Genomic DNA, 17,262 nt, shown 5'->3' with positions numbered 1-17,262 from the left:
TACATTTTCATAATGCCTTTTTGGCTAGGGCTCACATCAAAATTGTATGTAAATCTTAATGTGATTATCTCTTAAGTACAAGCTCAACGCACGTCATTTCGCGTCGCGCTGCAAGCTTGTACGACATCTGGTGTTTTTGAAAATTGTAGAAAATATCGAAAATGTTTGCACATGTTTGAATAATTTAGACAGTAGACACAAATCTTCTCTTCTGAGGGTCCCTGGCAAAAAAACTAACATTTTCGTTACCAAATACATATAATTATGGGAGTCCTTGGCACAAAAAGGTTTGAGAACCATTGATTTAGAAGTCATTGTAGAATCGGCCTCAGGTCTTAATGGGTTCATGTGATTATGTCTTAATGGCTAATGATAATAGCCATAATCATGGCCATACCATAGCCTAAATCCTGTTGCATTCATTTGAAAAGGCAAGGCACTACAGTACATGTACATGTAGGTAGTGTCTCTGCTAGGACCAGACTCTGACGTTCCACCATTCAGCACAGGATGCAGGGAGAGGTTTGACACTTCCTGATTCCTGTTTCCTGCATAGCGTAGTCTGTAATGATAACCTCTACCTCAAAGCTAGGCAGGGGTGTCGCACCAAATTCTGGGCCCTGGGTACAAGGATTCACTGCGGGGCCCCTGTGCTTTAACTATTGAAAAGTAGCAGATATACAAGCTCACAGCGCGGCACCGAGTGCCGCGCTGCGAGCTTGTAGATCTGCTATTTTAGAAAAATCATGAAAATCTTTGAATATCTTACCTACCTATAACGGAGCTCAAACCTTCTCATGTGAAGGGCCCCCAAAATGGTATGTATTTGGCCACGGAACCCCATCTCAAAATATTGAGTTCCAGGGACCCCCCAGAAGCAAAATTTGAGTTACAAATGTTCGCTTAAAAAATACATATATTCGAAGATTTGCACACATTTTCACGACTTTTCAAAAATAGCAGATCTATAAGCTCGCAGCGCGGCTGTGAGCTTGTATATCTGCTATTTTTCAATAGCTAAAGTATAAAATAATTAAGGCCCCTCCACCACCTTGGGCCCTAGTAACTCAGTCCCACTTTCCTACCCCTTGTGACGCCCCTGAAGCTAGGTCTCTCTCTGTTGCTCTTTGTCTCTCTCTGCACCCACCCCACACCCCTCCTCTGTGTATCTCTCTGTATGGAAATCCGGTGTGTCAATACAGTTACTAGATAGACAGGGGGAAAGGAAATTCCGTATTCCCAGACAGACACGCTTGTATGCTTCCATACAAGCCTCTTAAATCCGGTTTCCATGGTGATTCAGGATATTTGCGATTAAAATATTGAGAGCTCTCCATTCCTTCACCTCCACACTAGGCTGGCTAGCGAGGCTACCCCCATACTAACAGAAACTGCATGCCATATTGAAAAATAACACCAATTAACAAACCTTGTTTTTAACTGAGCCTTTACCGTATGAAGGTTCTCATGTGGGAAAACTGTGCATCAGTATAGAATGTATAGGTATACTGTAGCAAAGCAACTGCGAAAGTGGCTGGTATTGTGAACGTACAATGCCACATGCGACATGGTGCCAGGCAGCTATCATGATACTGTGATGATTTCGGTGCCCAAATGATCGAAACTCTCTATTTGTTTGTGACAGCACACTCAGCTGGTTCTAAACGCTGCAAGGGAGAAGAGGGACATGGAACAAAGACATTCTGCCATCAAGAAAAAGGTGAACACATGAACCGAGACAGGGTGGAGATTTTGTGTGCATTCACATTCACACATTCAAATTCACATTCACACATTCACACATTCACATTCCGTAGGATTCCCAGAAAAATGTAAAACTACAAGACACGTGACTTGTAGCATTATCATACTCCTGTCTCCACTGAGCGACATGACCTGTCGGTGATGTCTGCATTTTGTTTTGCTGGTAGGATATGTGCTACGACGGCTCCATGATGGATTTCAATGCTGATGCAGCTAATGGAATCGCTATGGAGGGCTACCTGTACAAAAGAGCAAGCAATGCCTTCAAGACCTGGAGCAGGTGCTGTTAACCTAACCCTGTCAACCCCTGTCAAGAGTAGTTCAACCAAAAAAAGGAATTTACTCACCCCATGATGGCTTGAATACAACGACAATTTTCATTTGTATATTTACAGTGAATTAAGAATTAATAACAGGAAAACTATAAAAGGAATCAGTTTATAAACTCCAAAACAATGCTGTGTGGTCCAAAGTCTCTTGTATTTTTTTTTTCACAATTTAAAATAGCACTGAAGAAGAAGAATATTTAATTTTGAAATGTTAGTAATGATGGTTATTGACCATATTCACATGGAAGCTGTTGAGTATTTCTTTATCAACCAAGGCTCTCATACTGTACATTGACTTTTGGAGGAACAATGAACCTCTCAAAACCGAATTATAAATGTTCATAATCTTCTTTCTGCTCTCGCTGTTTCAGGCGATGGTTCTCACTCCAGAATAATCAGCTGGTCTATCAGAAGAAATTCAAGGTATCTTTTTTTAAGCGCTCCCTTTTCTTCATCAGCATGTTCAAAAGGCAAACCAACCAAATGGCTCAGACAGAAGAGGGGGAAAAAAAGGTCAGATGTATAAGCAAACGTGCATGCACAAAGTGTGACCTGCATATTCCCCTGTGTGCACTCTTAGGATCCGCCCACAGTCGTGGTGGAGGACTTGCGTCTCTGCACTGTCAAGCACAGCAGCGAAAACGAGAGGCGATTCTGCTTTGAAGTGGTCTCCCCCTCCAAGTGAGTGCGCGCGTGTGTGTGTGTGCGTGTGCGTGTGCGTGCGTGTGCGTGCGTGTGGATGCACATGAGCATGCACAAGTACTAGCTATGCATTTTTGTGGTTGTATTGACTGAACCTTGTAATCCACTCCGAGGAAAATGGTAAATTAGATTGATCCTGCAGTTGACATGTGCAGTTTTACATTACTTGTAGATGGTAGATGCGCCTAACTGAGCACGCCAGGGTTTAAGAACTGTGTGTGTGTGTGTGTGTGTGTGTGTGTGTGTGTGTGTGTGTGTGTGTGTGTGTGTGTGTGTTTGTAGGAGCTGTCAGTTGCAGGCAGATTCAGAGAGGCAACAACAAGCCTGGATGAGTGCTGTCCAGAACAGCATTGCCTCAGCCTTTCAGGAACGCAGGGAAGACCCACACAGCCCTGTGAGAACACACACGCACACACACGTACACACACACACACACACACACACACACACACACACACACACACGTGCACGCATGCACGCACACACGTACGCACGCACGCACGCACGCACACACACACACACACACACACGCACGCACGCACGCACGCACGCACGCACGCACGCACGCACGCGCGCACACACACACACACACACACACACACACACACACACACACACACACTATATCTGTATATAACATCAGTCATCAGTGGGAGTTTTGTATGAGCTATGCAGGAAGATGGTTTTGGCATTCAATCTGTTGTGTACATTCTGTTTGTGTGTATCTGCATGCATGCGTGCCTGCCTGTGTGCGCGTGTGTGTGTGTGTGTGTGTGTGTGTGTGTGTGTGTGTGTGTGTGTGTGTGTGTGTGCGTGCGTCAGAGACAGCGCTGCAGCTCCATGTCTGCTGGCGTTGTGGGAGGAGGTGGAGTTGTGGGCGGGGAGGAGGAGTCGACGGGCCGCACGGCGGTGGAGGAGGTTCAGGCCATAGCAGGCAACAGGCAGTGCTGTGACTGTGGAGAGCCCAGCCCGGACTGGGCCTCCATCAACCTGGGCATCACGCTGTGCATTGTGTGCTCTGGTATACACAGGTACAGTATGTCAGTGATTCTTAACCGTTTCAGGCCACGAAACCAAAATAATCATATTTGAACTGGAGACCCCCCACACTGCACAGGCACTTGGACTTGTAGGAGTTGACATTACATTTAGTTTAGTCTCTCGATTACAGACTTCCGCATTGCTGCAAAAAAGTGAAAAGAGCGACCAAACTTTTCCTTGGCGATGGCTAGCCAGATTGCATTTAGTTTGACTCGATCTATTCCATTGTGAAAATAGCAGATCTACATGCTCACAACGCCTCGCAACGCTATTTTCACAATTTCTGCCTCTAAAATTTGACAATTTGACCAATGTTTGACCAGAGGTACTAAAAAGGTCTTTAAAGTCCTTAAATTGTCACTTTATAAATGTGCAGATACCCTGTATACACGTATACTGTATGTTGGTCTGTTTACTGTTGAGTGAGAAAACAATGTTAACATTTGGCTAAACATCTGGGGACCCCCGAAATAATTTGGAGACCCCTCTGCGTCCTGACCCACAGGTTGAGAAGCACTGCAGTATGTGGCTGTCAAATTTATGAACTCTAGCGTCCCATATTCTTGTGTGTACATTTGGCGAAAACCAGCTGATTTCCAGGGTCACAACATGTCGCAGTGTGACGTATCGTGAGTTTGTAGATCTCTGTTTTCGGCTAAGATATTTAGTGTAAAGGGAAAAAGGAGGGTGCCCAGTATAGAGCCCCCAGGTCAATACAACACAACTATACGTTTAAGTAGTTAAATGCACACACATCGCACATGCAAAACCGCACACGTGACAGACACACACCTTTGGAGGTGCACATCCACACAACGCACATACACAAAGACAGACACACGCACATTTTTATGAGATTTTCTTGTTGTCAAATGACCTTTTTGCACTGAATGTCTCCCTCTCTAACAGGAGCTTGGGGGTTCACTTCTCCAAAGTACGCTCTCTCACACTAGACTCCTGGGAGCCAGAGCTGATCAAGGTCATTAAGCCCATTAAACATTATTTTATTTAATTAGAGCCGATTTTTATATTTGCTTAGTCAAACAACTGATGGAGAAATTACAATAACTGAAACAAAAATAAAATATTAATAATAATGATAATGATAATGATTTGATTTGATATGAAGTTTCAAACAACCACGGTTTGTAGTAAGTTAAACTTTGATTCTCCTGTTGCTTTACCCTCTGCAGTTGATGTGTGAGCTAGGAAACACAGCCATCAACAGGATCTATGAGGCACGTATTGATGAGATGACCATTAAGAAGCCACACCCCTCCAGTCCCAGGTATGAACAATATTGTCGCTGTCGAGTGGAAACCTTGTATGTCCAAAACGTTTCCTTTTTTTATCATATATGTTTTTAAAATAGTGGTGATTTACAAGCTCACAACGCGGTACGAATCGTTGCATTGTGAGCTTGTAGATTGTCTACTTTCGCTATTTTTGTGCATCACTCTTATATGAAGAAGTATATCCAGGAATTATCATTGACATTATCATACAAGGTTCTGAAGCATCATTAGATATATATTCATTGGGCCCTCCCGAGTGGCTTTTTCACACCACCGTTAGTGATGCTATTGGAAAGTTTCAGACAGTGACGCATGTCTACATCATCACAACAAGAACTGAGACTTTCAATAGTATCAAATGCAAATTTAGTTAACACCTTTTTTGTGCCTTTGAAATGTCCAAAAGTGAGCTCCTCGTACAAAACTAGACCCATCATCCCCCCCTGCTGTTGCAAAGTGAACATTACATACAGTACAGGTTTATTTCTGCATGTGGGTTGTGTTTACGCTGACGCTGACTACCCAGGGACCTACCCATGTATCATTCTGGCCTACATACAAACACTGACACCCCGTTACGTTTGTGCAACGTCATAAAGTCGCTGGTCTATTCATTTCCCCTGGCCCTGTTTGGTGACTTCCTCTTTTCTTCTCTCCTCTCCAACGCGTAGAAGAGAGGAAGTACTGCAGGTATTTACATTACAGTAATGCTGGTGCCTGGTTGGTGTCGTAATTAAAGTGCCCTCCGGAAACATGCTGTACAGCTGCATGCTTTCTACAGCGTTAGTTTTAAGTCTTGTCTGTTTATGTCAAATGTCATGTGTTATCAGTTCGGTGTGGAAGAACTTGGCTTGGGTTTTCAGAGCACATGTGGCTGTTTTCAATTAATAGTGCCTCTATGTAAATTCAAAGTATTGCATCTATGTTTGAAAGACTGTTGCCCCAGGACTTTGTCCCAGCAGGACTTTGCCTCTGTTTTATTTGGCTTGTATGTGTGTGTTTTCATTCTCAAATTGATTGCATTTGAAATTTGAAGGACAAAACACTGACATTTACTATTAGTACATTACAGTAAAACATAACTCTGCAATGGATTGCGGAAAGAAAATGACCTATTTGCCATGCAAACTATTTCCCGATTTTGGCTTCAACGATGTGATTACATTACCCTTTGTTTTATTGAATTTAACATAATACAAATGTAATTATTTTGTTATTATTATCTGAAGGATTGTTATCTTGCTATCAGTGTGTGTTAGCATTCTTGTCACTCAGCTGTACAAACGTACAAAAGTTGTGGAAACAATATGAAACCAGATAAGCTTGAAATGTTCTCGGAAACTCCAGCCCCGTTTGTTTGTAGTTTGTAGCCCGGGAGCTGTCATGTTGCATGTTGATTGTGGTGATATTAGGTTTCGTGAGTGCCGCATAACGTGAGTAAGCAATACTCTCTCACCCCACGCTTGCCTCCCTCTTGCGCTCTAAATTCTCTCTCCGTCTCTCAGAGGTGACAAGGAGTCGTGGATCCGCTCGAAGTACGTGGAGAAGAAGTTCATCCAGAAACTCCCGGAGGCCGGACGGAACCCCCCAGTGCGACGCTCCAGCGGCAAAAGGAACCGGGCCGCCACGCAGGACCGCTCCATGCCTCGACCGGCGGTCAAACCCAAGCCTAACCGCGCCACCCTGCCCCGTCTCACAGGTACCAGCATGGCCTGTAAGGCAGTGGTTCTCAACCTGTTGGTCGGGACAGCAATTTGACAACAGTCTTTTAACAAAAAAATAAAGTAAAGAAAAAGACCATCCCAGCATCAAAAAGTAATAAATAAACTATACTATAAAAACAGGTCAAACATTGGCCAAATTGCCAAATAGGCCTATTATAAGAAAGAAGCAAAGATTGTAAAAATAGCTGATCTACAAGCTCACCATGCCTCATGTTACAAGGCGTGGTGAGCTTGTAGATTTATATAGCCATTTTCACAATATGTTAATGCCTCAACTCCTACAATTCAAAGTGCTTGTCATGGTGGTGGGTCCACACAGTTCAAATCTGATTATTTTGGGGGGTTTGTAGCCTGAAAAGAGAACCACTGGTCTAAGATCGGCTATTTGAAAATAGACGACCTACAAGCTCACAACGCGTTGCGATACGACGCCTTGTGAGCTTGTAGATCAGCTATTTTCCAAAACATCATGATAAAATAAAATAAAATAAAATGTGTAGTATTTTTGTACACACACACACACACACATACGGAGCCCCCTAGTGGCCACTGGAGGGGAAAAAATATATAACGCTAATTCGTGGCCACAAATTACTATTTCGTGGGCATGAATTAGTATTTCGTGGCCACCAATTACTATTTCGTGGGCATGAATTAGTATTTCGTGGCCACCAATTACTATTTTGTGGGCATGAATTAGTATTTCGTGGCCACCAATTACTATTTTGTGGCCACCAATTAGTATTTCGTGGCCACCAATTACTATTTCGTGGCCACCAATTACTACTTCATGGCCACCAATTACTATACTATTTTGTGGCCACCAATTACTATTTCGTGGCCACCAATTACTATTTCGTGGCCACCAATTACTATTTCGTGGGCATGAATTAGTATTTCGTGGCCACCAATTACTATTTCGTGGCCACTAATTACTATTTCGTGGGCACGAATTAGTATTTTGTGGCCACCAATTACTATTTCGTGGCCACCAATTACTATTTCGTGGCCACGAATTAGCATTATATATTTTTGTTCCCTCCAGTGGCCACTGCGGGGCTCCGTACACACACACACAAACAGACACACAAAAAAAACACAAATGTTGTATGGGGGTCCCTGGCGTAAAATATCATCAGATGGGGGTCCCTGGCCATATACAAATTAATTTGGAGGTCCCTGACACATAAACGTTTGACATGTAAACCGTGTGCATGTAAAGACGTGGCAGATGTACGCCCTGCAGTGTGTGACGTACATTGGCACTGTAAAACCTGTATGGTTTGTTGGGGGGGGGGGGGGGGGGGGATAACTGACTGGTCCAATTCATCACTCACTCCTTCCTGCTGACATCACCACAAAACACATACTGTACACACAATCCCTGAACCCAGGGGTATTGCTTTAGTGTGTGTGTGTGTGTGTGTGTGTGTGTGTGTGTGTGTGTGTGTGTGTGTGTGTGTGTGTGTGTGTGAGTGTGTGTGTGTGTGTGTGTGTGTGTGTGTGTTTAATGTCCATAGCAGGGCAAACAATCGCCAGAGGAACATTACATGACTCTTTCTCTTTCTTTCTCTCTCTCTCTCTCTCTCTGTCTCTGTCTCTCTCTCTCTCTCTCTCTCTCTCTCTCTGTCTCTCTCTCTCTGTCCTTAGGGCTAAGCGGCGCCGACCTTGTCCAAAAGAACAACACAGGCTTTCACATAGGTGAGATAAAATGCACACATGCATGCTCGCACACACAGGTGCACAAAGGCACGCATTTGGATGGAGTTGCAGTTCAATATTTACCAGCCTTAACTACATTAATGTGTCATACTTATAATATATATAGGATATAATATATCCTGCATGGTAATTACTTTTTGGATACTGTAATACTTTTGCAAATTCTGAATATACTGTAGGACCTTTACTTGTAACAGAGTATTTCTACACTGTGGTACTTCTCCTTTGACTTAAGAAAAAGATCATAGTAATTGTTCCACCACTAGTGAAGGGTTATATGAGGCAGGTAAGTTTATCTATGCTATTTAAAATAACGGTTGATGTCAAGAGCTGCGGTGCGCTTCACAAAACGCTCTTACGTGATGAATAGACTCTGTCCATGTCTCCCTGTCCATGTCTGTCCGTCCCCCCAGAGGAAGACAGTGATGAGGACCTCAGTGGTCTCCACCCGGGGGCGCTGTTGTACCGGTCGGCGGCCCTGCAGAACTTCCCCATCATGGCCGACGCCCTGGCCCACGGAGCCGACGTCAACTGGGTCAACGTGGCTGAGGAGTCCAGCACCCCACTCATACAGGCCGTGTCAGCGGTGAGGCATTTGAGAGGGAGGGAGGGAGAGAGACACACAGAGAGAGAGAGATAAGATAGCTTGTAGCACACACTCTCTTTCCATATTTGACTGTTGGCTTTTACCACTCCTTCTGTGAGAGAGAGAGAGAGAGAGAGAGAGAGGGACAGACAGACAGACAGGGGGAGATTGTATGTGAGTCTAATGCTTGATGTGAGATGAGTGTGCTACAGTAAATGCTTAGTCATTGCTGTATGCATGTGTTTGTGTATGTGTCTTTGTGATGTGATGTCTATCTAATCTAATGTTCAGTGTTCAGAAGAATGCATTGATGCCTTTGTCTTTTTTTAAATTATACATAATAACAACAATAGACTTGATTTGTGCACCGTTCTTGTACAGAATGTATGTGAAAGTGCCTTTACATCAGTGGTTCTCAAAGTGGATTTCATGGACTCTCTAGGGCGCCGTTCACACTGCGTTTTGGCAACGTGAATAACGCAAAAGGAAAAGTCAGATAGGCCTTCCGTTCAGACGACAACGGCATTTTCGGGGGTTAAAAACGGAACGATCTGGATCCGCAGATTTGGGTGGAAAAGCTGACTCCTCTCTCCCCTCGCGTCACCGAGTGAACGGCATAAACGCAAGAAGCAACAACGCATGTTAGGCTTTTTCTCTTCGGTGGCCGAGTGGTTAACGCATGCCGTTTTTGATCCACGGGTCCCGACTCCCGGGTTCGCGTCTCGCTTGTGTCTCTTCTTTTCACCACCACGAACAACTTTTCTTTTATCCATGACGGAGGCGATGAGCCGACTCAGCGCCGTTACCGAGTTATGTGAATAATGTAATAATAATAATTATAACTTTATTATCACCGGAGAAAAAAGAAAAAAAAAGACGTCTGCGGTGGGCAAGCAGGGACGCGAACCCGGGGCTCATCGACAGAAAACACAATGACTTAACCGCTCAGCCACCAAACCACAACGTTGAGGAGGGTATTCAATATCTATTTGTAGGAGAGAAAAAGCTTAACATGCGTTGTGGCTTCTTGCGTTTCTGCCGTTCACTCGGTGACATGGACATGGATCATTTCAGCTTCATATGAACGCTTGATAAAAAGGCAAAATGCTACGGCAATATCCCAGGACCTCGCCGTTTTCTCTACAGAGCGTTGCCGTATGTACGGGGCCTAGAGGTTCCTTTTTGGGGGTCTAAATTGACCTTTACAAGTCTGTAACTTTTACAGTGTACAGATGGAACCAAATGGACCCGCTAGTGTCCATTTGGTTCCATCCGTACACTGTTTAAAGTTAAGCGGAGAACTTCAAATGTCAAAGTTTGAGAACCACTGCATTACATCATATGTACAGAATATGAATCAGAAGTAATACAGCAGTGATGCTATCCTCTCTCTCTTTCTCCTGTGTGCTGTGGCTCCAACCAGAATGCTTTGGCAGCCTGCGAGTTCCTGCTACAGAATGGAGCCAATGTCAACCAGGCCGACAGCAATGGGAGAGGACCTCTGCACCATGCCACCACGCTGGGTCACACCGGGTAGACACACACACACACACACACACACACACACACACACACACACACACACACACACACACACACACACACACACACACACACACACACACACACACACACACACACACACACTGCACGTTATCTGGGTACAAGATTTGGTGCTCAGAGTTAAATTAACACTCAGTTTTTTTCCGTGTACACTGCTTCCCTACTGTCTGTTTCTCGATAATTGAAGCCATGCAAAAGGGCTCATTCTCCCTTTAAAATACTAGTAGTATAACAATTTGTCTAACTTGAAGATATTATTTTTGAATTCCAACCACACAGAATAGTGCTGTGTGTGGTTCATCCCCCCATAGTCCCCTCCCTGTGCGTGCGCGCACACACACACACACACACACACACACTAGGGCTTTCACCGACTAGTCGACTAGTTGACTAGTCGACTAGTATAACCACTAGTCGATCTTGTAGGTACTAGTCGAAAAGTCGAAAAAAAATAATAAAAAAAAAATATTTTCGTTTTTTCTTTTTTTTTTTTATGAAGACCTAGCAAACTCATTTCAATTCGATTATAGTTGTTTTATGTCTAACAACCATTACAAACGGAATATTATTATCCAGTCAGTCACACACACACCTTGCTGCATCTCCCCACCGAGGGGTTAATATTCCCAAAGACAGTGGAGTGGAGTTCACCCAGAGTTCACCTAAAGTGCTCCGTGTCGCGTCTGCACACAGCAGTGAGTTGTGAGACTAGTCCTACAGTCAGAATATAGTTGTTTAACAGTATAACATCGTAGCGCGATCATAGCAGCAAGTGAGGACAGGCCAGTTCTTGCTACAACGAACAGACCGACAGACGTTCCGCACGTTCGTTTGATTAGAAGTAATTAAAAGACAGAGGAGTGTTTGTGTTGTGTAGCGAGCTAGCCAGCTAGCCTGGCTAGCCGACCATGGAAATGGATATATGTCCTTTGTTTACAAGAGACAGCAGCTATCGGTGAGTAAGCATGGCTTTCTATTACTGTAGCAGCTCAAATGGATGTGGCGATTGTGAAATGCTGGTCTTGTTGTTGCACTGACTTGCACACGTGGGGTTTGTGTGTGAGTATTCGTTGTCATGGTAACTTGGCTGCTGTGAAAGCCGTGCCACAGCGCTCTTTATTATGACATAATATGTTAACGACTAGTCGACTAGTCGACTACCAGTGGCTTCAACTAGTCGATCTGTAAAAAATGCTTGAAGTGAAAGCCCTAACACACACACACACACACACACACACACACACACACACACACACACACACACACACACACACACACACACACACACTTAACACACATCTCTTTGCTCTTCCAGGTTAGTGTGTCTGTTCTTGAAGCGAGGAGCGGACTACCACGCCAAAGACAAGAACCAAAACGACCCCATCACAATCGCGGTGGAGAACGCCAACGCCGACATCGTCACTCTGTAAGTGTTGTCCATGTGTGTGCTGGTGATGGGAGATAGCACGGCGTAATCCCTGTGTTTCCACTGCCCTATGTAGCCCAGGGTCTTATGTGGGGAACATGACAAAGTCAACATCAAAAGGTCATATTGTCACTCATATCTCCAATTGCGGAGGAGACCTCACATCTCCCAAGTTCCAAATGTGTACGTTTCTTCGTAAAGAAAAGCCCTGCTTCATCATACAAGACTGTTGCACAAAACGAGTGAAAACAGACAATCTACAAGCACGCAACGCCTCATTTAAATCCTTTTTTAAATGATAAATACGGTTTTGGACATACAAGGTTTCCACCCAACATCGATATTCAGTGGTGGAACTAAAAGTATCATTACGGACATTTTGGGGGGCACGGACAAAGCCAGATGTTGGATCTTACTCCTTCCAGGAGCACCGCTCAAAAATGGATATACTCGAGTAAAGTAAAAGTACCTAATTTACTCAAGTACTGTAATTCAGTACAGCACTAGAGTAAATGTTCTTTGTTACTTTCCACCACTGATCCTATGTTCCCATGTTATGCAAACCATGCCCCCATCGCTGTGATTTTCACATCACTTGACAACAAGGCAGAGGGAAGCTGACAGCAAGGACTTGAGGCTCATGAGGCGCGCCCGAGCGAGTGCCCGCGCGCCATCAGAGTTGGCAAGCCATAGGCTTTGACCGGTTTCGAAATTGCACATAGTACTTGACAATGACATGCACATTAGGCTAGTAGGTAATGTTGGCTGGCTAGCTAGTTGGCTACATAATGTAAACAGACACTTTGGCATAATGTGTGTTAACAGAATATTGACATGGGGAACATAGGATCCTGAAAAACTTCGGCTCCCAATAATTATGTCAACAATGATTGACAGTGACCTTTTGTCAACATCTTTTTTGAAACTTTTTCTTTTCCTGTCATTCCTATCAGGCTGAGGATCGCCAAGATGAACAAGGAGATGAGGGAGATGGACGGAGCGTACGGCCAATCAGGTCTCTCGGGGGTTCCGGGCTGTGGGGCTTCAGGGGGCGGGACAGGGAGCGCAGTGGGCCAAACCAGGAAGAGCCTGCAGGCTCTAAAGAACCATATTAGTGGGTGGGCACTGTAGCGGGGGTGTGGCGGTGGGAGGGTGGGTTGATGGAGGCTGAGGGATGGGCATTGTTCAAGCTGGACCCCATCACATAAACACGATGCTGAACAATGGCATTTCTTCAGCCACATCAGTCGGTGAAATCAACTCAAATACTCATAATTACGAGTCTAGGAGAGGTTTTTCAGTTAGACAAACAGAGGAAGGGAATTTGCTCTCAGAAATATGATGCTTGTAAACAAGGGCTTGAAAGAGAGAGTTTCTGTACAATGGGTGGGTGGGTGGGTGGGTGGGGGGTAGACAGTATGTCTTGGGGCAAAGGCAAAAGGGTGTAAAAGGGACTCTCCACGTTGCACTTTGCAGAAGATCAAATGTCTGGCACTTTATTAACAGTCTCTGCATACTAGGGCATTAACGACTTGTGATTTTAGCAAGTCGACTCGACTCAGTAAAAAGTTGAGTTAAAGTCGACTTTATCGTTTGATGACGTCATCAAATCACACACGACCCCTCAGTTATTTTGGGGGGTCCCCAGATGATTAACTTAATGTGAAACATTGTTTTCTCACTCAACTGTAAACAAACCAACATAAAGTTTAAGTGTATACTATAGAGGGTATCTTCACATTTCTAAAGTACTAATTTAAGGACTTTTTTAATACCTCTAAAATTACAAATTAAACATTGGCCAAATTGTCAAATATATAGTGGCAGAAATTGTGAAAATAGCCGATCTACATGCTTTGAGCATGTAGATCTGCTATTTTCACAAAGAAAGTATTTCTTTTTTTCATCTTCGACTTTCTCTGGTGGGAGTCGACTTGTGTAATGAAGTAGACTGAGTCGACTTTTTCGTTAATGCCCTACTGTACTGCATACTACAACATACACTTTATGAACAGTCTCTGCATACTACAACATCAAAAGGGAATGTTGAGAGTTGTGATGTTCAACATACGTTATATAAAAAGCCTACAATAGGCCTATTGTTTTCTGATATATGTATTGTACACAGTACAAATCATCTGTTTTAATTTTACTTTGAGTGCGTAAACATGATCAATTTTGGCATTCTCGGTGTTAAATTAACCCGGAGGATTTTTACTGTGTAGCATCGCTGTAACCTTTATAATGTACTGTATGTACAGTACAGAAGAGTACAGTTCAGTGTGCAGGCCACCATTGGGAATATAGATATTTTTCCATTCATTTTTGTGCTATATAGAAGTACATTGAACAGTCTTGTTCAGTGTACGACACAGTAAAGGTAACTTGAATGCAGGGGTTTGGTTGCAATTAGTTTGTGATTTCCCGCTATTCTGTGAATAGTGACCCGTTTAATGGCCACGGACGATTGGTTCATTAGAACAGTGGTTCTCAACCTGTGGGTCAGGACCCCCAGGGGCTCAATTTATACTAAAATACTAAAATAACCAATCTACAAGCTCAGTTGTGAGCTTGTACATCGGGTATTCTCAGCACCTTTGTGTGACAGAGTGTAAATCAGGCTTCAAAGAGCTTACTGCTGTCGGCCTTGAACCCGAGGTAGATTTTTTTTGAAGATTTCTTCACAATGTTGTTGTTGTTTTACTGGGCGATGTTTTTATGCTGCAACCCATCCATTCTTCCATGAGTACTCCCTGGGGCTAAGGCCCCTCCTTTGCTGCCTATGAGATAAACTGAAATTGGGAGTGTTTGTTTCTTGTCAACACTAGTCAACTGAAATAAAACACTAAAAAAAAACACTTCGCTCATGAAGGAATGGACGAATTATGCTTTTTGTGTCTGCTTGAAACACAGTACACACTGCCGGTCAGTGTTTGATGTGCTGTGCCTTTTCATTTGTTTTGTGTGTGTGTGTGTGTGTGTGTGTGTGTGTGTGTGTGTGTGTGTGTGTGTGTGTGTGTGTGTGTGTGTGTGTGTGTGTGTGTGTGTGTGTGTGTGTGTGTGTGTGTGTGTGTGTGTGTGTGTGTGCTCATGCACCGTGCACGTGCCTATGCCCTCTGTCCACTGAGTCGCTCCAACTGGTCTCATCTGCTTGCAAAGTGTGCCCCCCACTGCATCTTATGAGGTACTGTCTGTCTGTGTGTGTGTGTGTGTGTGTGTGTGTGTGTCTGTCTGTCTGTATGTGTGTGTGTGTGTGTGTGTGTGTCTGTATGTGTGTGTGTGTGTGTGTGTGTGTGTGTGTGTGTGTGTGTGTGTGTGTGTGTGTGTGTGTGTGTGTGTGTGTGTGTGTGTGTGTGTGTGTGTGTGTGTGTGTGTGTGTGTGTGTGTTTGTTCATGTCTGTGTATGCTTTCTCTTTTTTGCCTTAGGGCTAGAATATTTTTAAATACAGGTAGTTCATAAAATACGTTTGTGTTTGTGAGTATGCTGTTCTATGCCTGAGGTTACATAAGGAAAGAAAACAATACCAAAAGACTGTTATTTGGGTTAAAACCCAACATGTGTTTTTTCTGGCATGTATCAGGGGCATCCCCTCCATGACATCAGTAGCAGTTAGTTTTAACATGGCTGACGTTGTTTTGATTGAACTATAATGTCTAACTTCCATGTCTTTTTACAGGTGATGACACATATCAGGATATCTTCAGGGACTTTTCACACATGGCCTCAAACAACCCAGAGAAGTTGAAACGCCGAAGCGCAGACCCTAGGAGCTAACCTCCTGCCGGAGGCGTACCGCGCTCATACCTCCCGAATACAGTGGTGGAAAAAGTACTCACATATTTTACCTAAGTAAAAGTATCAATACTGCAATATAGAAATACTCTGTTACAAATAAAAGTCTGGAATTCAAAATGTACTTGAAAAAAAAAGTATGAAAATGTGTTGGCATCAAAAGTACAAAATGTTAAGTATGAAAATGTGTTGGCATCAAAAGTACAAAATGTTTGAAAATAGTACATCTACAAGCTCACCACGCGTCGACGCGCTGTGAGCTTGTAGATCTGCTATTTTCAAATAGCCACGGTATAAAATAGGGCTAAAGTGGTTTAGGCCTATGTATGTTTGATAATATTATAATTTATATCTGCAAAGTAACTAGTAAATAAAGTTTTCAAATAAATGTAGTGGAGTAAAAGTACAATACAGTATTTAGATCCGGGATGTAGTGGAGTAGAAGTAAAACTATTGGAAATTGGAAATACTCAAGTGAAGTACAAATATGTACTCGGTTGCTTTATACCACTGCCCCCATACGTCCTACACATCTGCTTTCAAGCATGCACATACACATTAGAAATATGGTGGTACATGCCTTTGGGGTTTCCGTGTAGCCATAAAGATGGACACACACACACACACACACACACACACACACACACACACACGCTACTTGGACATCAGCCACGTGTTAGCTCATAGCTCAGCTGGTGTTGACTTCATTGGGCGGAACAATCCAACAGTAAATTCTTTGTGTTAACTCGCAAGACGAGAACAATTTGCCCAAGTGGGAACGTTGGAATAGTTAAGGGAGAGAGCAGCATGTGGTGTCTTTATGTGTAGCGGCGGTTAACACCAGAAATCAATCTGTCCATAATTCCTACCTTGTGTTTTTTTGTTTTTTTTGGAAGGGAAATGCTTTTTGTTCCATTTGACGCTTGGAGTCGATTTTGGATCGACTACCTTTTCTCTAAAGTATTTTTTTAATGATGGATTATTTTATTTTATATTATATTGTTTCCTGTTTATTTTGTCTCAGATACCAGATGCTGTAGACTTGTATCTAATGAACAAATAAAATGTAGTTGTACACTTTCTTTTGTGTAAGTGGTACAGTTATTAACTCATTAACATACTGTATAAGTGATATTTTAACTAAATGTATTACAGTATATAACTATATACCATCAATTAAATAATACTGTCAGTGTCAACCCAAAGCTGTGATGTCAACATTTTACAATTTCCAGTAGGGGGCACCGTAGTATTTTGTTCAGATGAAGGTGTCTTCCATCAGATCAGCTGCTAACCCTTTGAAGTAACATTAGTAAC

The 17,262-nt window shown here is 43.3% G+C and overlaps 1 protein-coding gene across 2 annotated transcripts in view; it reads left to right on the top strand.

Annotated features, from left to right (window-relative positions):
- acap1 (ArfGAP with coiled-coil, ankyrin repeat and PH domains 1) overlaps nt 1-17,027 on the top strand; it is a 46,295-nt gene extending 29,268 nt beyond the window's left edge. For both annotated transcript variants that reach the window (XM_080741309.1, XM_080741310.1), the window contains exons 9-23: nt 1,646-1,720; nt 1,932-2,044; nt 2,465-2,516; nt 2,674-2,774; nt 3,078-3,189; nt 3,618-3,826; nt 4,746-4,815; nt 5,030-5,124; nt 6,637-6,830; nt 8,506-8,556; nt 8,991-9,163; nt 10,587-10,696; nt 12,042-12,152; nt 13,106-15,336; nt 15,830-17,027. In XM_080741309.1, the coding sequence (XP_080597435.1) occupies nt 1,646-1,720; nt 1,932-2,044; nt 2,465-2,516; nt 2,674-2,774; nt 3,078-3,189; nt 3,618-3,826; nt 4,746-4,815; nt 5,030-5,124; nt 6,637-6,830; nt 8,506-8,556; nt 8,991-9,163; nt 10,587-10,696; nt 12,042-12,152; nt 13,106-13,283 (1,644 nt within the window). In that variant the 3' untranslated portion in view covers nt 13,284-15,336; nt 15,830-17,027. The remainder of the gene's footprint in view (nt 1-1,645; nt 1,721-1,931; nt 2,045-2,464; nt 2,517-2,673; nt 2,775-3,077; nt 3,190-3,617; nt 3,827-4,745; nt 4,816-5,029; nt 5,125-6,636; nt 6,831-8,505; nt 8,557-8,990; nt 9,164-10,586; nt 10,697-12,041; nt 12,153-13,105; nt 15,337-15,829) is intronic.
- The last annotated feature ends 235 nt before the right edge of the window (nt 17,028-17,262 follow it).

Source organism: Nannobrachium achirus (genome assembly GCF_963921795.1).
Source record: "Nannobrachium achirus genome assembly, chromosome: 14".
Classification (NCBI taxonomy): domain Eukaryota; kingdom Metazoa; phylum Chordata; class Actinopteri; order Myctophiformes; family Myctophidae; genus Nannobrachium; species Nannobrachium achirus.
The sequence above is the reverse complement of the archived record's forward strand: the minus strand, read 5'-3'. Positions and strand labels throughout refer to the sequence as shown.